Here is a 20257-nt window from a genome sequence, read left to right on the forward strand (position 1 = left end):
AGTATTGTAGCAAGATTATTTAGTTTTAATAATCACTCCATGGCTATATGAGATGGTAGCATAGGGGAAGCTGGTTAAAGGGTATATGTGAGCTCCATGTACTGTTTTTTGCAACTTTTCTGTAAGTCTAAAATTATCTCAAAATAAAAAAATTATTTAAAGGTCATTGGGTCAAGTTTGGAGGTCTTTTTTCATTGACCTCTAGGCTTTGTGGCAGAAAGAGGAGAAAATAAGACTAGGAGCTATTATTAAAAATGAAATCGTGGAAGAAGGGTCCACAGAGTCAGCTGTGCAAACAACAAACCAGCTGTTCGCTTTTGACTCCTCCTTCCCCATCATCACGCAGCCAAGGCCTGGCCGGTCTCTTCGTCTCTTGCATCTACTCTCTTGAGCCCACCAGCCCCACTGAAGCTAAAAGGCGGGGCTCCATCTTCCCCTCTGGATTACTGCCGGGGCCTTCCCTTGAATCAGGGAACACAGAAGAGTGGGACTCAGGGAAAGGTACCCCTAAAAATCCATAAAGAGATGTCCTTGCAAATTACTGACATGGAATGACAAGACAGGTCAGAAGAAAATGCAGGCACGTGATATGGAAACTGAGTGGGAAAGTTGCCTTAAAGCTATCAGCAAGGGAAAGGAAAAAAATCTACAAAACTCAAAAGCCCCCGCCTTGGTCCCTCTACACAGTCCTTCTTCTCTGACAGAAGGCAGGGGGCCCCACACAGGGTATCAGGGACTGGGGTCCCTTGTTATCTCCAGTTTTTACTCAAAGAATTCAGCACGTTTGGGTGTTTTTTAAATCTCCCCCTTTCATTTATTGTCTCTGGGTAAACACTTGTGATTCATAAATGCCTCACAAGTGAATCAGTATTCTCCTGTTCAAACCAGCAGAGGCCACATCAAACAATAGTCCACAAGGTATTATTAATCATTAAATAGGCACATATAAGAACACTCAGGCAAGGGAGCCATTTTTTTAAAGGGGAATTAACAAAGAGCAAACCTTGACTTTGACCTATTCAGGAAAAAAAAAGGGTGGTTTTCGTTTGGTTTCAGGGGTTTTTGGTGGTGGGACAGGGGGAGTTGTTCTTGTTTCTTTTGGGGTTTTTTTGTTTTGTTTTCTTTTCTTTTTGCTATTAAAGATTTCATTGAATTTTCAAATTCAAAGCGAAAAGGACAAATATTTCATGTGGGAAAATGTTTCTTCCTTTGGGGTCTTCCTTCAGCTATTAAACAATGGTCTGAATTTCAAATGTTAGCACTCACTTCTTCGACATTTACATGCCTGAGAAAAATATGTGCTCAGCCACAGTCGGAAGGTGAAAGAGTCCCCGGCAGCATTGCTATGCTGCAGTCACAACCTAGGTACAAACGGGCAGGGGAGGAAGCTCAGGGCACACACACTCGGTAGAAGAACAAACCAAATTGTGCACAACCGTCCAACCATCACGACCCTCCCTCTCACCCTGCTTTCTCCCATATACTATAGGTTCATAGAGGGGCTCCTCTCTCTGTCCAAGGTAGATCCAGGGCATCACCTTCCACAAATGTATAAGTGCTGGAATGTTAGTGACTGGGGAATAATATTTCTTCTCAGGAAGCGTCTCTGATGAAAAGATAAATGAATAGACAGATGGACAACCCAGCACATGCTGCCATAGGCCCACGGAAGTAGGAAGGCCACACATCCCAGTCTGTGCCAGTTTTCCTGACATAATTGTTAATAGCCCTACCACCCAGTTTGGTCCATAAATTACAGGGTCATCTACAAGAACCTGCTAGAGCAGGAAAGGTCTCAGACATTCATCTTTACCACCAATCTTATCTCACACAAATGCGACTGGGATCCAGGGAGGGCCTGCCCACGATTACTCTTTTGGATTGTGTCCCTCTGCAGCCTGTCCCATTCCTTCCTGTGGGGGAGGAGTGGAGGCGTGGACCATGTATCTTGTTGATGCCCCAACTCCATCCAGAACTCTCCTTTTGGTGGACCTGAGGTTCATTTCAATTGTCAAGGCAGGGCCATACCATGCCGCATCTGCCACAGACAAAGCCACAAGCACAGTGCTTGGGCGGTGGAGACCCCCCTCCCTGGACAAGGAGAAGCAGCCAGATCATCTTTCAGGTTCCTCCCGCTCCCACAGCCTGAGCTTCTCAAAAGACTGGCTGAAGCTTCTCTTCTGTCAAGTGCTCACGGACCACTTTATCACAGCGGCTGTCCATCATCTCTCTAAGAATATTAACATCCTGTGACTTTTTTTTTTTGGACGAGTGAGGGTACCTATCTTACCCTCATTCATCTAAAGCACAGGTGGTAAACACAAGGCCCACGGGCCGAATCCGGCCCTCCATGTTGTTTTATCTGGCCTGGCACCTTGTTTCTACCTGGCAGCAGTGCCAAGCTCCTTGCCCCTGGTTAAGGAGCAGTTATACTTATACAGTCCTAAAATTACATTTGGTCCTTTGAAGGCAACTGCGAGGCTGATGTGGCCCCCAGTGAAAATGAGTTTGACACCCCTGATTAAAGAGATACATATATAGATAGCAATGATAAAAGCAGCTGAAAACTGTATTTATGATGTGCCGGGCATTGTTCTAAGAAATATATATATATTCCCATCACAAACATAAGTAATATGAATGTCTCCCCATTCAACAGGTAAGTACATTGAGGTACAGAATGGTTATATCACACAGCCAGAGAGCAAACAAGCTGGAACATGAACCAGACAGTCCAGCTTTTTAGCCACCCTGTTCTAGTTTTTTTCCTGAACATATATATAAAGATATGTGTTCGACATTCCTATAAGAAGTAATCACCAGGTCAGTCAAATCTCAGCTGTAAAACACTTGCAGTTCACAGAAGAAGGTGCTATTTAAATATAAGAGGTCATTTCACCTCGACTTTATAGCCCCCTTTATCAATATCACTCAGCCTCGTAAAACCACAGGTGTGTTGGGGTGCTCTATAAAAACAGGTGGTTTTGTGGGCTGTGTTCACACTTACGGAACCCAGTGTGTCTGGGCATGATTACTATGTGCTTCTTGGTTATGCGGGATCTTCCATGGGGGGTGGGCATGAAAAGAGAGTGAGAGCAGAAAGCGGAAAGCAGTGGTCCTCCTCAAGAGGACCTGCCCTGCCTCAGGGTCTGCCCACCAGCCTCTCCTTTCCCAGGAGTCCTCCTTTTTCGTTCCTTTCCTCGTTTTCCAGAAGGACCAGGGATCGCCCACTGGCCTCTTTTCCCTTTCCATCTGCTGCCCAGTGGTGGAACCTGCCTGCTTAAATCTTACTTATTAACTGCGTGTAGATATGGCAGACTACGATTACAGTAGAATTATTTGGGAGCTCAGTATCTCACTTCTTCCCACGAACCTTACCCTGGGAATTGCTTTGTACTTGTGTATTGCCATGTGGTGGTGTGTCTTTAATAACCATCAATAAAGATAGGCCTGGGAAAACACGAAGAGCCACAGACTCCTCTAAATTCACCTGATTGCAACAGAGTAGAGCTGTCTGCAAGGGCACCCTGGGTGCCCAGAGGTAGTCACAAGCAGTAGTTAAAGTTAACCCATCCTTGTGGTTCAGCAACTGAAGAAAGCTTGGGAAAATATCCTGATCCTCTGAGGGTTCCATTAAATTGCCAACAAAATATACTTCTTGAAGCCAAATCTCATTTATGCATTCACTCTCCAAATATGTGAAAGTTATTTCAAGTTCAGGTAATTGGAAATTGGATGGTTTTAACCCCTGACTGTATTGTGTGACTACCATCAGCACAGGTTCACTGGATACAAAGAAAATAAGCTAGGACTCCTCCCTCCTGTCCAGATGACAGGTACTTCTGGACACCCAGGCTAGGTCTGTCCCGGGTGCCAGACTTTAAGGGTAGGTAAGGAGGGTATAGAGGATTGAAGAGCCACCCAGGACAAGGATTTCAAGTACTTGAATGGGACTGTTGGGCCCTCTGTGACTGTGGCAGCCCGCCAGATAAAGGCCACAGCTGGATACATGTGACCTACCACAGCTTGGTGATCCCCTCGAGAAGCCAGTAACACTCTGGGACTTTATCAGGAGCTCCGCGTGGGTCACAAAAGCCTGTGCACACCAACAGGTCACGACAGGCTCCCCTCCCTCACTCCTCTCAGATTTCAGCCAAGGCTGGCCTTGGAAGTCTGACCCTGCAAAAGGAGTGGTTCTTTTTCTCCTCCTCACTCAATGTCTCACCCCAAGCACTCTCCCCAACCTTTCCAGTCTATGGGATTTTAGGTTATGCCCTCAGTCTGCAAGGGCCCTCAGTCACAGATGAGATCTTCCCAGGAATCCTCTCAGAAGACGCTGGATGCTGAATTAAGTGGCAGTGGCCTCAGCCCAGGAGGGACTAAGGCCATCACCTTTCCAAGTCTTTTCCAGAGTCTGCTCAGTCATCTTCACACTCAGTGAGATTCCTTCCCCTTACTCGCTGCTCTACCACCCCTGGCTTCTCACTGTGAGGAAGGACTTCTCTTTGTTCCAAAGATGTATCCTCTGGATTACTAATATTCTATACTAAATTGTCCCCTCTGTTCCACTTTCTGGAAATCTTGTTGCCTCTGGCTGAGAAAGAAAAGGTTGTTCTCTCCTGGCCTCTCATCTCCCTGTCCAGCCTTGTCTCTAGACTACTACTTTCCAGAAAGCTCATCTATCCTATACCCTGTGACCCCAGTGGCCCAGAGCCCAGCCAAATGTCTCCTGCACTGATCACTAGAATCTTCTCTCTCCTTTCCTGGGCTTCCCACCAAAGTCCCTCTAAGGCTATATATGACAAAATGCCATAATGGACTAAAAAGCGCCTCGTCAACTGTCAAGCACTACTAAGCAGGGAAACAGGTACCTCCTACTCTGTGGAAGAAACCAGAAGGTCCCCACCAAGCTAGAATTCACCAGTCCTAAGCTGCAGTTGTGGCAGCTGCCTGGAACATCTTCGTTCATGCTGTTCCCTAAGCCTGATATCTAAAAGGAGAATATATATTTCACATGCAAATGCCATTTACCAACCACTTGGAAAACCCCTTACATTTCTCACCTTTCCTTCTGTTAAGTGTGAAGTCAACCAGCAGCTTGATGTGATCGTGCTCCAGTGCCTTCACCACATTAGCATCGTGCCTCCTCTGGTCCTGAGAAAAGCTTAGTATTGATGGAACACAGATTCAGGGGCTGGAAATATTCTCTCCCCTAATCTTCCTTTCAGAGCCCAAGTAAGGGAAATAGGTTGGCAATTTTAAGAATGCAGAGATGACATGTGGTGTGGCTTGGCTTGGTTTGGTTGAAGGAGAGGCAGGCTGACTGTTCTGTGTGGCCCCTGCAAGTGGCTTCCTATCTCCTGGAACTCAGAAATCAAGATCTCTTCTTTTCCTGAGGTTATAGAGTGATGAGCAAATCCAAGAGAGAGTCACAATGCAGCGAGCCTGGAGTTTAACCATGCTCTGCACTGGGCATATTCTATCATACCACCAAAATCACTCACCAGCATGTAGCTCAACTAGAAAACCCATTTTGGTGGTAATGCTAGTCATTTGCTATAGATGGTATTTCAAAATGTTCTCATATAGATATGGTGGGGTGGGTTTCTAGACTGCTGGGCAGGAAACTGTAGCCTATTCTGGTTTTGCTACACCCTCTCTGGGGATATTGCTTGACTTTGGGCAAGTCACTTCTTCCTGGGCTCCATTTTCCAATGCATTCAATGAATGGGCCAATTCAGCCACCTTAGGTCCTTTCTGCATTTCCCTCCCCTTTCCTGTAAGCTGGAAGATAATGCAAAGATAATAATGATGGTGATTCTAATTAAAATGTTATATACATTCATTCTATATTACTTTTCAGCCCTAAGTTTTGCCTGAATTGTTTTCCTGGGTAGCAGATTTTTTGGGAAATTTGATCTGTTATCACCACGTGAGCACTATCAGCAAGCCAAACAAATGAACATCCTGGGTTCAAAGGGGCTGGGGTTTGCTCCACCTTCCTGAGCCTTCCAGGGGCCCCCACAAGCACAAGCCAGGGTGTAGTTCTCAGCCTTTACCACACAAGGGTACAAGTCAGATCCCTCGAAATGACCTCTGGCATCCCTGGCTCGAAGGCTTGCCTCACTGCAGGGCTGCTCAAAGGGTAAAAGGTTAGCCAAGAGCACATTTAGACCCTTCTCACCAAGCTGCTATGGCCAAGCCAAATGTGGGAGTTAAGGGCACCCTGCCCCCATCCCATTGGGAAAGGCTTGCTTGGCAACCACCCTCTTACAGAGCCCATTGGAAAGTGCACATTCCCGCAGTCTCACTGGCTCTAGTCAAGTTTTCCAAGAGGCGGTGAGGGTGGTGGAAAGCACTACAGGCTGCTGTTAGCCAATGTTGAAAGCTTCTGTCTTCCACCTCCACCCCCAGTTTGTAGTCTGAGGTCTCAGCTTGGCCAGGAACCAACTAGGCAGTTTTGTTCAGAAGAAGCAACTTATTTTTATCAAGGTGGAACGCAGAGTTGCAATTCTTTGTAATGCCTCTGCCTGGCAAGCAGGACTCTTGCTCCAAATTCCAGGGAATCCTCTTCTCTCCCTAGACATTTGGTTTTCTTGTTTATCCTTTTTGCCACCCAAAAATTGGGTACAGAGCAGCTACAGTACCACAGAATTAAAAGACAAAAAAGAGTTTTGGAAATTCAAAGTGTCTTTATTAACGTGTCTATTTTCATCCAGGTTATGGTGGTGACAGCTCTATAAACCCTAGTCTAATCTTACCTGGGACCACAGTGCTGTGGTGTGATGGAAAGAGCCCCAGCTGGCTTCTGGTTTAAGGTGCTGTAGACCTTTGTGCCAGACCTTTGCCCTCTCTGAAGCTCAGAACCCCCTTGTCAGTAGAGACCGCCTGCCTCAGTCCCCTCAATCTTTTGGGGTCACAAAATGCTTTGAAACTCTTGTTGAAAGCTATGGACCTTCTCTTCAGGAAAAAAAAATTACTCATTTGTTCATTCTTTCAAAAAGTATTCAAAGAGACACATTTTGAATTCCATTCCATGAGCTCTATAGGCTCTCCAGGAGTTCATCCATGGACCTTCAGGTAGGAAGTCTCAGTTATGAATTCTGCTGTGACGAACATATATGGACTCTTATCTAGAAGAACAATAATAATAATTCTAGTAAAGGATCATAAAACTACCAGTCAGGCAGGTGCCAGAAAACGAAGGCACAGAGGCAGTCATTAAGAAGGTGATCTCAGGCTTCCCTCCACTTCGGGGTGCCCCCACCCACCAGCTCGGCACGCGTGCAGGCAAAGCCGGGAGCACAACCGCCTGAAACGTGCTGTTTCTGGGCACTCTGACTACAAGGAGCTGGCTGCAGCCCTGGAGAGACGACAAACATCTCTTTTCTATCCGGGACTTTATTTTTCTCACGGCCTGTGAAAGGGCTGCGATCAGGTGATATGTGTGGGACTGCTCCCGGGTACAGGTGCGGAGCAGGTACGGAGGGGAGGAGAAAATCCGCCCAGTGTGTACTTACTCAAGGACTCTTTCAATAGCTCTCCCAGGATAGCTCTTGGCAGGGTAGAGACCATGTCTCTGGCAGGCTGCAGGGAATCTGAGTGTGAGAAAGTCAGTCAAGCGGAGGAAAAGGGGGAAAAAAAGCTTCAAGTCCTCAGGCAAAATACCTTTTTTTCTCCTCCTCTTGCTCTCTCTCCTTTCTGTAGCTTTAAACCAAACCTGCAAACCATTCCAATACCTCAAGACAAAGGGAACTCTCACTACAGATGCATTATTTATTTTATAGTTTAAAGCAAACAGGTGAAGCAATAAGATAGAAAGAATCCTCCTTTTGGGGGCAGAATGGGGAAGGAGAAAACTTACTGGGCATGATACAGTGGAAACCACACCTGGTGTGTGGCTGGTCTTGCAGTGGGATCAAAGAAATGACTGCTAAAGAACAGGGTTCAATTTTCTCTTTGCTTTAAGCGAGAAAGGAGGATGACTGAAAAATAAAAGCTGCTCCCATATAAGAGGAGCCTTCCAAATCCAAAAGTCTATTCTTCAGTTTAGGAGCTTAGTTCTCCATTTGAGAAAGGGTGGAGAAAGTGTCAACTTGGTGTTATTTTCAATGCCCATTTAGTCTGCAAGCACATTTGCAAAGCAACTTTCTTTTCAAATGGTTAGGGTGGAGGGCCAGCAACTTCCTGGGTTGTTTTTTGTTTGTTTGGCCCAGACACAAATTCATAGCAAATGTTTGGTTACTTGACTGACCCCTCTGTCTATCTAAAAATGTGTATGTGTGAGTTATTTGCTCAATCTACCAGCCTAAGCATTCCTAAAGTGGCCATAAATGAGTTGCTGATTAACTATCTGACTGACGGAGGCTGCTGTAGGCACAAGACCCCGACTATATTCAACATTCTCCACACACCATCAAGGTGCCAAATCCTAAGGAGATGACCAAGTCAGAACCACCACCCCCCAAAAGAGGCTCCTGGGCTAGAGGCTAGAAGAACAGAGGGTGGCATACCCAGCTAGTTAATTAGGGCCCAAGAGCAGACAGCAGTCAATGCCATAGCAGAGCTTACTGGAGGAACTGTCTGTCTCTCATAGATTTGGGGGCAACCTGGAAAGGGTTAACATGCTTCCCTGGGAAGAGTTTAGTTCCTTGGAAGAATCTGGGTCAGAGTATTTAGGCTGTTTTTAAAAGTCAGATGCTAAGCAGAAGCATTCCGAGAACCTTGCAAAGTCTGCATGGCAGAATGGAGAGTAACTTCATAGGCTCATCACCTTTCACCAAGAGGATTTTAAACACACAAGAAAACTCCACTATTTTCAAAAGCAACAGACAATATTCTGTCATCACCACTTTTCCATCTGTTTAAAATAAGAAAGAAAAGTCCTACCCCATTGGCCCAGGCTGCAGGTCAACAAAGGAGGCGTTGTTCATTGTCTCTTCAGAACATGATAGAGTACGGCCCACGCAGTGTGTTAACACACACACACACACACACACACACACACACACACTCCCAGAGAGGAACCCAAGGGGCAAGAGTGAGTAAATCAAGCCTGCAATGAGCTAAGATTTGGCTGCAGACTTCAGGGCTGTCCTGGAAGGTGTAAATGAGACTTGGAAGGTACATATGGTCAAAGTCACAATAATTCTTTGGACTCCAAGTTGTGGAGATACATTGCATGAAAGAATAAGCAGGTTTCTGCTGAACTTGGATCATTGGACAGTGTGCAGTCAATGCCCACGTGAGCTGGTTCTGGGCAGGTGCTTCCGGGTATTAGCCTACACCTGGCACTTAGGAACCTCCTTTACAGGCTTGAACCTCATAAGTAGGCTGACTCCAAACCCTGCAACTCACTCTCCACATTTTTGCCAGAGCCATCCTTCTACACAACTCTAGTATCCCTTCTCTGCTCAAGAGCATTTCATAGCTCTCCATTGTCTAAAGTTAAGTCCAAAGTCCTTTAGCAAAATGTCTAAGAATCTTGTGACATGGCTTCAAGCCTCCTCCTTCAGTCCCTTCTTATACTCCTGCTAGCCACACACCCTGGTCTCCAAATCATGTCCCTGAATGAGAACCTCAAGTTCCACAGTCTATACCGTTAAGGCCATAGGTACTCTCATGCTCCCCAGCTCCTTGACATTTCCAATGCCTCAAGCCCTATTTTTGTAAGATACAAAGCACGGACAACTTCCTCCGGGAAGTTTTCCAGGGTATCCCAACTTATGAGTAATTTAATTATCCTAAACCTTCCCAGCATTTTAATTCTATCCAGACACATGTCTCTATTGAACCTAGAAGATACCAGAGGAACATACTGAGAGATAGATGTTAGCTGCACTTACGAGTATAGCATCTCTAGTCTGTGGGCTTCCTGAGGGCAATAACTATCTTACTGATCACTGTATTCACCAAGTAGGCCAATTGTTGCCCATACAGGTATGCTTCAGTGTTTTCTTTAGATTTCTGATCTCTCTGTACATCATCATCTAAGCCCTAAGAGAAGGGAATAGGAGAGGAATACGTAGTCATCAATCAGAAAATCAGGGTCTGTTTGCCGTCAGAATTGACTGGAAACTCCTTGTAGGCTGCCACTGTATCTCTCAACGTGGTAATCCCAGAGTATAACATAGTCTGGCATAGTGTGGCGTTTCATAACGAAAGAAAGAGGGCGGCTTGCACAAGGTCACCCAGAATCAGGAACCACTGAATCTCGTCCGGGGGGAGATCTGGTGAAATCATTTACAACATTATCTCAGTGGGGAACTGGGAGGAAGGAAGGAATGAAGTGTCTGAGAAATGTGTGCCAGGCCTTCAGCAGCCTCCAAGCCTAAGGAGGGGGAAGGGGAGGAGGAAGGGGCGACATCAAAACGCCTGGGCTGCCCCTGAGCTGTGTGCTGAGCTCCCGGAGGCGGGAAGGGCGGAGAGGGTAGGCGACCCGGGCAAGCGAGCTGGAGGGAGGAAGAGCGGCAGCGGCGGCGGCCGGCTGGCCGGCCGGGGCAGTGCGCGTCGCCCGCCCTGCGCGGCAAATCCCCCAGGGAGGCCGCCGCCAGAGCCCTGGCGCTCCCGGCCCGGCGCCCGCCACGTGGCACCCGGCGGCGGCGGCGGCTCCTCCCGGCGCGCGGCTGGGCCAGCCGGCAGCACGCAGCCGCCCGCGCCGCCCGCCTCCTCCCTGCCGCCCGCCGGCGGCCTCCCGGGTGCAGTGAGGGGGAGCTGCCCGGCTGCCCTAGACCCCGGGAAGAGGCGGGTGGCGCGAAGCCGCTTTAACCGCAGTCGCCAAGCTGAGGCTGGAGGCTGACCCGGCCGCTTCCTAAGTGCGGTCAGGCATCTCGTGACCGCGGCGGGCGCCGGGGGCCCCGCGGGGGAAAGGAAGGAGGGCTGGCCGGGGCAAGGAGCAAACAAGAAGGCCCCTACCCACCCCCCACCCCGGGCTGCCGCTAGTGAAGCTTTCGGTCGAGTTAAAACCCCAAGCCTGAAATCTGGGGTGGAGTGGGGGTTGGAATAATTCCCCACTCTCCACCCTGGGTCGTGCGCTCCCCGCCCGGAAGGGCTGACCTTGGCGGGGGAAGGAGGGGATGAGGGGTGGTAAGCGCCAGGGCTCCGCTCCCAGCCCGCCGCCCCCTCGGATTCCTGGCCCGGCGGGGGCTGGAGGAGGAGGAGGCCCCCCGGACACACGCACTTACACACACACCCCACACCCCACACGCAGCGCGCGCCAATGAGCCCGGGCCAGGGGCAGGGGGCGGAGTTTTCCCAGGCTCAAGCACAGCAGCTGCTATTTACCTTCTTGGCTTCTCCCGGGGACCAGGAACCAGCCCCCGCGCTCTGCCGCCCGCCGCCGCCCCCCTCCTCCCTGCCCCCGGGGCGCGCTCACACACACTCACACACGCACGCACACACACATCCTCCCGGCCCGGCCGCAGCCGCGGCGGCAATAAAACATCCTGGCACGTGCTCCGGCTCCAGGCGCGCCCTCGCCGGCCGGCTGATGTCAAACTGCAGCTCGGCTGGTGTAGCTCTTAAAGGGCCCGCGCGAGTCGGGTGGCGAGGCTGCACCGGCCGCCCGCGGGGCGAGAATGAGGGAAGAGGCTGCCGCGTGACTTGCCACCTCTAAGTGTCACAGAACAGAGAGCCTGCGGGTGGAAAGGGAAAGGGTGGCGAGAACGCGCTTGCGTCCTTGAGGCATTGCCATCCAAGTCCCACTTGTTCACCTTTCATTTGAAATTCTATTTTCTTTCTCCCAGTTGGAAATTATTCTGATTATTTCCTGGGGAAGCAGGGGGAAGGGGGGGCGGTCCAAGCCCTAACTCCTTAAGAGGAATGAGGGGCAGGATTAAAAACCAACTTGCTCTGAATAACCTGCAAATATAAGGTGAAGACATTTTTTTCCTTTTCTGCATACAAAAAAAATTTTTTTGTCCTTTTCCTCTGTGATCGACTTTCAATATCCCCCCCCCCTCCAATGCATAGTCTGAGCGGGAAATAACTTACATGTTTCGGTAACTCACACCCTTGCACACGTTCCTCCTGTTCTTTTAACTATTGTAAGTATAATCTTTTAGCTCTGTCTTTCTAAACCTTTTAAAAATATTTTCAAATGAACTTACGAGCGTCAAGGCAGCTCTAGCTCTATTACACATCTGAAAGGAAATAACGAGCAAAGGCCCTAGCCCCCAAAGAAATAAACTGGACTAGAGCAAAATCAATGCGGAAAAAATCCTGCCTAAACCAAAGCCCAGCAGGGATAATACCAAAGGGTTAAAATCCTTTTGATTGACGTTGTAGCCTCCGGTGCCCCGGGCTCAGGCGCGCGCCATTGGCCGCCAGGCCTTGTGCCTGGCGGCCAATGGGGGGGCGCGGTCCACGAGCGGTGCCGCGTGTCTCCTCCTCCTATTGGCTGAAAGTTACTGTGGGAAAGAAAGTTTGGGAAGTTTCACACGAGCCGTTCGCGTGCAGTCCCAGATATATATAGAGGCCGCCAGGGCCTGGGGATCACACAGGATCCGGAGCTGGTGCTGATAACAGCGGAATCCCCTATCTACCTCTCTCCTTGGTCCTGGAATAGCGCTACGATCACCAAGTAGCCATAAGATATAATAAACCGTCAGCACTTGCTCAGTAGTTTTGTGACAGTCTCTAGTAAAAGGGACATAAAACAATTTTTTTTTGTTTGAAGGACTCCAAAAATAAAATTCTCTAGGGATTAAAAAAACCAACAAAATGCCAGCTGATATAATGGAGAAAAATTCCTCGTCCCCGGTGGCTGCTACTCCAGCCAGTGTCAACACGACACCGGATAAACCAAAGACAGCATCTGAGCACAGAAAGGTAAGGACAGTACCTGTATCTCTCTGCAGCCCCAGCAAATTAAGCCGGGGTTGCGGCGGTGGGGCGGGGGACGGGGGGGGGGGATCCTTTATCTCTAAAAATCCCCGAGGGTGAAGTGGCAGGTCCCGTGGAAACTCGGGGCTCTTATTATTTTTTAATTTCTTTACAGTCGTCAAAGCCTATCATGGAAAAGAGACGAAGAGCAAGAATAAATGAAAGCCTGAGCCAGCTGAAAACACTGATTTTGGATGCTCTTAAGAAAGATGTAAGTGGACAATGCTGCTTTGTTTTTAATTCAAAAGGTGAAATATTATTTCTCAGGTATGAAGAATGAAATACCCTCTTCGGTGGATCTTCCCCGCCAGCACTACGTAGTCTGAGGAGGGAGAGTCGTCGGTCCGCTTTAGCTGGGGTCGGGGGAGGTCGGCGCCATGGGAGGGACCCCCAGCACTCTGAGGCTGCTGGCAGGCGTCTCACTGGCCTTTCTTGCCTCTTCTATGCAGAGCTCGCGGCATTCCAAACTGGAGAAAGCAGACATTCTGGAAATGACAGTGAAGCACCTCCGGAACCTGCAGCGGGCACAGATGACGGGTGAGGGCAGCTTGCCGCGTCCCCCTCAGCGGGCGTCCCTCTCGCCCGGCGGTGATTTCTTCCAGACTTCCGCCCGTGGTTGTGAGAGGCATTCAGCTACATTTTACAGCCTTGGCTCACGCTTACGTTCCCACGGTCTGGGGCTTATTTATAGCCACAACTCCAAGTTGTTACTGTTCCGGAAAGGGAGGGAGAGTGGTTGCAGCGGCGAGGGCGGCGGGCAGCTTGGCAGTGGGGAAAGCGGGTGGGGGCATAGGACTTAGAACTGTGGCGGTTTTGAACCACGTAGAGCCTGAGGGTCTTCTGGTTTAGCACTCCCTCCTCCCTCATGAACAGAAGGGGAAGTGAGGTTCGTATATCGGGGAAGGGCATTACCCAAGGTCACATCGCACGCTCTGGGGGGTGCACATCTAGGGCTGAGGTCCTTTTAAAGCGAGCGACTGGGAACGGAGAGAGGGAGCGCCTTGACTTAAGTCACCGTGGTAGTGTAGACTAGGGCACAGTTTTAATAAACCCACCCGTCCTAGTCGGAGGTAGTTCTGCGTCCCAGTGGCGAGGGAGGCGCGCCGCGGGGACCTCCCAAGGCGGAGGCGGTGGCCTCGGGGCCGGGGCCTTTCTTTGACCCGTCTGTCTCCTTCTGGCCTGCAGCCGCGCTAAGCACAGACCCGAGCGTTCTGGGGAAGTACCGCGCGGGTTTCAGCGAGTGCATGAACGAGGTGACCCGCTTCCTGTCCACGTGCGAGGGCGTTAACACCGAGGTGCGCACGCGGCTGCTTGGCCACCTGGCCAACTGCATGACCCAGATCAACGCCATGACCTACCCCGGGCAGCCGCACCCGGTCTTGCAGGCGCCGCCACCGCCCCCGCCAGGACCCGGCGGTCCGCAGCACGCGCCGTTCGCGCCGCCGCCACCGTTGGTGCCCATACCCGGGGGCGCGGCGCCCCCTCCCGGCGGCGCGCCCTGCAAGCTGGGCAGCCCGGCTGGAGAGGCGGCTAAGGTGTTCGGTGGCTTCCAGGTGGTGCCGGCTCCTGACGGCCAGTTTGCCTTCCTCATCCCCAACGGGGCCTTCGCTCACAGTGGCCCCGTCATCCCAGTTTACACCAGCAACAGCGGGACCTCCGTGGGACCCAACGCAGTGTCGCCTTCCAGCGGCCCTTCGCTCACGGCGGACTCCATGTGGAGGCCCTGGCGGAACTGAGGGGCTCAGGATACCCCTCCCCCAAAGTCCCCAAACCCCTCTCTCTTCCCTCGTGACACTAAACAGGAACTTGGACTCTGGGAGAGAAGAGGACTTTTGTGATTAAGTGGTTACTTTGGTTTTTTTTTAATTTCTAAAAAGTTACTTTTTTGTAGAGAGCTGTATTAAGTGACTGACCATGCACTATATTTGTATATATTTTATATGTTCATATTGGATTGCGCCTTTGTATTATAAAAGTTCAGATGACATTTCGTTTTTTACACGAGATTTCTTTTTTATGTGACGCCAAAGATGTTTGAAAATGCTCTTAAAATATCTTCCTTTGGGGAAGTTTATTTGAGAAAATATAATAAAAGAAAGAAGTGAATGCTTTTATGTCTTAAAACTGATTATTTCAGAATATATAAAAACGTTCTTGGCAGAATTTGAATTACATGTAATCTGAGAATTCAGGAGTTGACTCTTGTTATTCAAAGAACATTTTTTAAAAATCATTTCACCATGAACTATATTCCATTTAATTTGCAAGAACCCATCTGATATGGCTTCTCTGATCAATTTGTGGTAAATCTTTGAAAGGATTTCAAACATTTAGTTACAGGTGGGTAGGTCATTCAGTGTGCTTGCTCCTTCTGAGGAAGGTTGAATGGGACTGACTTCTTGAAGCTACAGGATGTGGTACCATTGCCCAGGTCACATTAAGGGAGGCTCCTGAGCATTACTCCCCTGGGGTAGATCATAAGCATCCGAAGTAAAAACACTTAACTGCTACAGCCTCCAGCCTTCAAGGGTTAGAGCCTTCCTTTAATTAGCCAGTCCTCAGGTTCAGCTAGACATTCCCTTGTCCCGGCATCCAAAAGTTTGACTTGCCTCTCTGCACCTTCTTCAGGCAAGCTGAGAAGGTCAACAGATTCCTTCTGCCAAGGGACAGCTAGTTAGACTCCCATGTGGAGCCAGAGTCCAGATGATTAACACAAGAAATATGTTTTTGATAAGTTTCTGTGCTTGGCTCTAATAGAGAAAGCATGTGGGGGCCGAGCTGGCAGGCACGCAGGCCATCTTCCCCCTTTTAATACAAACAGCAAGCGACCCCTTCCCTTGGTCATGCCCCATTTCCAGGCAAGATGTGGGCTCCAGATAGGAGCAAAAGGCTTGTCTCGGGTTTCAGCTCACATAACCCTCCTTAACAAGTCCTAACTCAAAGCGGACAGCTTTAAACTGTGCCAGGATCTGCAGGGAATTTCTTCCAAATCCCATCACAAAGGCTTGTCAGATTTTGTCAGATTTGGCCAGGTGTTTGACTGCATCCAGGTGTTGGGGAAATGAAAACCACGAGCCCTACGAGACCAGACACATCAGCCGCGCTGTGGGTCTGGCGGGCGCGCCCTCCTCCCTCACCGCCGGCCAGTCCTCCTCCCTGCCAGGCCCCTCCCGCCGGCCTCCTCTCACTCCCCCACCCCCTTCCTTTAGAACGGCTTCTGGGAGGAGAAGGATGAGGAGGGAGAGATCAATCTTTGAAGCCTTCCTAACAAAGATAAAGCCAACGATTTTCTGTCTTGTTTCAAAAGCATTACCTCTCCCCTGCCTGATCTGGCCTTTCCCACAGGCCAGTGTGGAGAGCAGCGGCTCTATCACAGGAATCATCTAGCAGACAGCACTTGGTTTTCTACTCAGGTACCTTCCGTCCAGCTTCAAACGCAGAGAGAGGTTTAAAAGATACCTTTTCATATTTGGCTCCTAGTTGCCTCATTTTGTGTGTGTGGAGGGAGTCCAACACACCCTTCTCCTGAAGAAATACACATACACACCCTTCTTTATCATAGTTTTGCAAAATTTCCCCTGTTTAAACACAAACATAATAACAATTGTTCTATTAAGACTCCCAACCCAAGCTCAAATACTTCATTTGGTAAATCTATCCTGTCCCCTCTAGAAGGCCTTAACTGTCCCGGCAGCAATAATGGAGACATCGAGTCTCATCTTTATATAAGTACATTTATATTCTTAAAAATTCACACACATGCCAGTGCAATCTCTACACTAACTTTAAGTCTCTTTGTCTTTCCCTGTGCAGAGAAAAAATGAATTTTTGTTAGTATCTACAGCACACAGGTATCTTAGGGACAGAGTAATAAATTTAAGGAAAAGAAGTAAACATTTGTTCATTAGAAAATAATTGTTAGTTTAACAGTGGTCTTCTTTCCTGACATATAGGTTTAGATTACTAGACATTTGTTTCTGTAAAATATGGGGGAAAGGGAGACCCTGGGCCCCAAATGGGGATTTTCCAGGCTCTTGTGCCACCTATGCCACTAAACTCACTGTGTCACTTTGAATGAGTCATTTCCCTTCTCGGGGACAATTCTACATCTGTAAAATGAGTGGATTTATTTCTAAGTCTTTGTGCCCTCCTGCACCCAGGCTGTTTCTGGACTAATTAGCTGGGGGAGAGGTAAAGCTTCAAAGACGACTTCAACCCTGCCGCACCCTCACCGGGATCCCTAGGACCTGGCCTAATTATACCGCCTCGGGACACACCCAGCAGCCCCTCTCCCTCGCCCCCGGCAGTGCCTATGGCTCCTGAAGATAAGGCACAATTCCCCCGGCGTCTGCGGGTGGGCCGCGGGCTACCGTCTCCTCTCCTATTAGCCTCTCAATGGAGACCCTCCGGGGCTTCGGCCCCCTTAGTCCCCGGCATCGGGACAGGAAAGGCGCTGAACTGGAAGAGGGGTTCCCCTCAGTCCAGAAGGGAATCTTCCCTAAATGGCGAGTAAGCGCGACTCGGAGGTGCGCCCCTCCTTGCTCCCCATCTCACCCCCTGTGTTTCTGCGGTGGGGATCCAGGGGTTAAAGCTGGACCCCCTCAGCGTCACCACCGTCCCGGGAAACCTGTCATTAAAGTCAATTAACTTTTCCCACACCCCTTGGCCGGTAACAACTCGCTGCGAGCTTCCTCCCCGGCTCCTAAGTGCAACCAGATGGGCGGCCGAGCTACCCCCGCCGCGCGCCCGCCGGGGCGGCCCGGGGGTTCCAGGGAGGCCGCCGGGGCCCGCGGCCCGGGCGGGAGCAGGCCAGGGCGGCCACGCCGGGCCAGCCCCGGCGGCCCTGCGGCCAAGGTGGTTTGCTTAGCAGGCCCGGCTGCTTTCTGGCAGGAAATGAATAGCTCCCAGATGAGCTCAGGCAACCTGAGAGGTCGTGAGAACGGCGCGAACCCCCGCCTGTGCAGCCGGCAGCCTGCCAGGCCGCGGGGGGAGCGGGCGGCGGCGGCGGCGGGAGGCCGGGAGGCCCGGCGGGCGGGCGGGCGGGCGACGGCGGGGGGAGGAGGGAGGAGGGAGCCGCTGACACACGAGCCCGCGCCCGCTCCCGCTGACAGGCAGGCAGCCGCCCGCGCCCGACCGCCTCCCCCGCTTCCCCCGCCCCAGGCCCCAGCGCCTCCCAAGCAGCAGGCCCGAGCCGCAGAAATGCGGCCGCCCGGCCCCGCCAGGGCCTGGGGGTGGGGCGGCCTGCCAGTGTTTTTCCAGTTCTCCCGGTAGCTCCGGGCCGCATTTAGAAGCCGGGAAACTGGGCCGAGGCCAGGGTCAGAGCACCACAGGCCCTCGCGGCCTGCAGACCGCTGCCAGGGCTTAGGCCAAGCCAGGGCGGGAGTAGGCAGGGAGGGTGGGGGCCAGGCAGGACAAGGGCATCCCAGCCCACAGAGTCATCCCAAAATAGACAGCGTCACCAGACAGCCGCTCTGGGCGCCTCAAATCAAGAACCTCATTTCTCAAAACCTGAGCACCTACTAGGTGCCCAGCAAGCCCCGACACAGCCAGTCATTCCTACCCAGCCCCTGCCTTCACAGAGCCCTCAGTTTAGCTGGGGAAATACTCAAGTGACTCATCCCAGGCACGACGTGGTAAGTGCCAAAGGTGAGGTTTAAACAAAGAGCACCTCAGAACAGAGATTAACTCTGATTTGAGAGGAAACCAGGTAAGTTTTTCAGAGCTGGCACTGGAAGCCTAGAGGCGAAAGATGAGCTCAACAGGAAGAGATAGGAATGGGAAGGTGAAGGAATATGCAACTAGGTCCAGTATGGGGAAATTTTAGGAAGTTCACCTGTGATTGTTATATTTCAAATTTCAAATACATAAAATGGCTTAGAGATCCATTGGCTTTGTGCAATGGTAACTTGGGTAACTTGGCTTTGTGCAATACAGCCTAGGGGTTAAAAGCACGTGATATGGCTTCTGATCGCTTAGGTTGTAAAACCAAGGCAAATTACTTCACTTCTCTGGACCTCAGCTTTGTAACTCTGTGGCACATTTGGAACTTAGGGCTCTGTGGGTTGTATTTCATAGGGTAGTGAGGATAAAATGGGTAAATGCTCATAAAGAAAAAAAAGCATTAAGAAAAAAAACAGAATGGTTCTTGGCACGTAAGCCCTCAATACATGTCAGCTGTTATGATTTCTAAACAACCATGGAGAAGTTTGTTCATCAAACAAGAAAGCAAGCCCTGGTCTTTGCCAGGTCATTTCAGGATCTGCTTGCACCAGGCCTCATGTGAAAGCATCACCGCTTCTTCCTTAGTATCTGAATTTCATGTATTCATTCAATAATTATTGAACCAAGTACTACGGGAATAAGGGAGAAGAAAGGCAGAATCTCTGTATCTGTAAAGCTCAGTCTAGTAGGCAAGACAGACCAGTTAAAAAAAAAAGAAAAGGAACTACTTTGTGTTAAGTGCCATGAAAGAGTAAGTAGTGTGGTGCGTATGATGGTACAAAAGAAGGTCACACATCATAAACAGGTAACTTTTATCCCCCAAATTATAATGAATCTTTGTGAATTTTTGTAACCACAGAAATTGCTGGGACAGTAAATAGTCAAATTTCACCTGAGAAAAGTTATTATCAATGTGTTAATTTCAAAATTAATCATCTTATAATGCTAATATTTTCTGAGTCAGCATGGTCACCTTGATGTGGTCAAGGAACTCGACCAGAGTCACAAAATCCTGGTTGCAAATTGGCCACTACCTGTGAAATGCTGAGCAAGTCCTCATATGTCTCTGACACAGTGAGAAGGTTAGACTGGAAGTCCTTTTCAACTCCACAGTCAGTGATTCTCTTTGCTCAGCATGCTTCTGTGTGCCTCACAGTTTTACACGTGCTCTGTGGCTGTAAGAACCTATATCAGGCATATTTCAAAACTTTCAACCAAGTCCTAGAATGATTTTTTAGCCAAGTATTTTCATCTGCAGTTCAAGATGTAGAAACAGACCTGAACAATAGACATTGTAGTTCCACTGTTGCAGGAAAACAGGTCACACGTTAGATTCTTTTTTTTTTTTAAGATTTTATTTATTTATTTTTAGAGAGAGGAGAAAGGAGGGAGAAAGAAAGGGAGAGAGACATCAATGCATGAGAAAAACAACAATTGGTTGCCTCTCACATTCCCCCAACTGGGGACCTGGCTGGCAACGCAGGCATGTGTCCTGACTGGGAATCGAACTAGCAACCTTCCAGTCCTCAGGTTGGCACTCAGTCTACTGAACCACACCAGCCAGGACAACACATTCGATTCTTGGAGACCTACCATGTGAATGAGAACTGTGCTCACTGTGTGGCACATCCAAGGAAGCCTGCGTCTGACAGGA

The 20257-nt window shown here is 49.7% G+C and overlaps 1 protein-coding gene and 1 long non-coding RNA gene across 3 annotated transcripts; one reads left to right on the forward strand and one right to left on the reverse strand.

Moving 5' to 3' along the window:
- Nucleotides 1–6708: 6708 nt before the first annotated feature.
- On the reverse strand, nucleotides 6709–11301 carry LOC123827170. Of its 2 annotated transcripts, none has more exons than XR_006787194.1 (3): nucleotides 11284–11301; nucleotides 7521–7598; nucleotides 6709–7133 (listed from the first exon to the last, which is right to left on the reverse strand). It is a non-coding gene; the product is annotated as an uncharacterized LOC123827170 (long non-coding RNA). The 2 variants fall into 2 exon arrangements; XR_006787193.1 differs by lacking the exon at nucleotides 11284–11301 and adding an exon at nucleotides 8890–10554.
- Nucleotides 11302–12491: 1190 nt separating this feature from the next.
- Nucleotides 12492–14996, forward strand: HES1 (hes family bHLH transcription factor 1). The gene is made up of 4 exons (XM_045851380.1): nucleotides 12492–12828; nucleotides 12998–13093; nucleotides 13332–13419; nucleotides 14068–14996. The coding sequence occupies exons 1-4, from the start codon at nucleotides 12721–12723 to the stop codon at nucleotides 14616–14618; spliced, it is 843 nt and encodes a 280-aa protein (XP_045707336.1). The 5' UTR covers nucleotides 12492–12720; the 3' UTR covers nucleotides 14619–14996.
- Nucleotides 14997–20257: the final 5261 nt, after the last annotated feature.

The sequence above is a fragment of the Phyllostomus hastatus genome, unplaced genomic scaffold (assembly GCF_019186645.2).
Source record: "Phyllostomus hastatus isolate PE091 unplaced genomic scaffold, TTU_PhHast_1.1 phas_contig_86, whole genome shotgun sequence".
Taxonomy (NCBI): domain Eukaryota; kingdom Metazoa; phylum Chordata; class Mammalia; order Chiroptera; family Phyllostomidae; genus Phyllostomus; species Phyllostomus hastatus.

What these genes read in the sequence shown, in the direction of transcription:
- HES1 (XM_045851380.1), top strand. Translation starts at nt 12,721, where the DNA reads ATGCCAGCTGATATAATGGAGAAAAATTCCTCGTCCCCGGTGGCTGCT. An exon ending in TGGATGCTCTTAAGAAAGAT is followed by an intron (nt 13,094 to 13,331) that starts GTAAGTGGACAA and finishes TCTTCTATGCAG; the next exon opens with AGCTCGCGGCATTCCAAACT. An exon ending in GCAGCGGGCACAGATGACGG is followed by an intron (nt 13,420 to 14,067) that starts GTGAGGGCAGCT and finishes TCTGGCCTGCAG; the next exon opens with CCGCGCTAAGCACAGACCCG.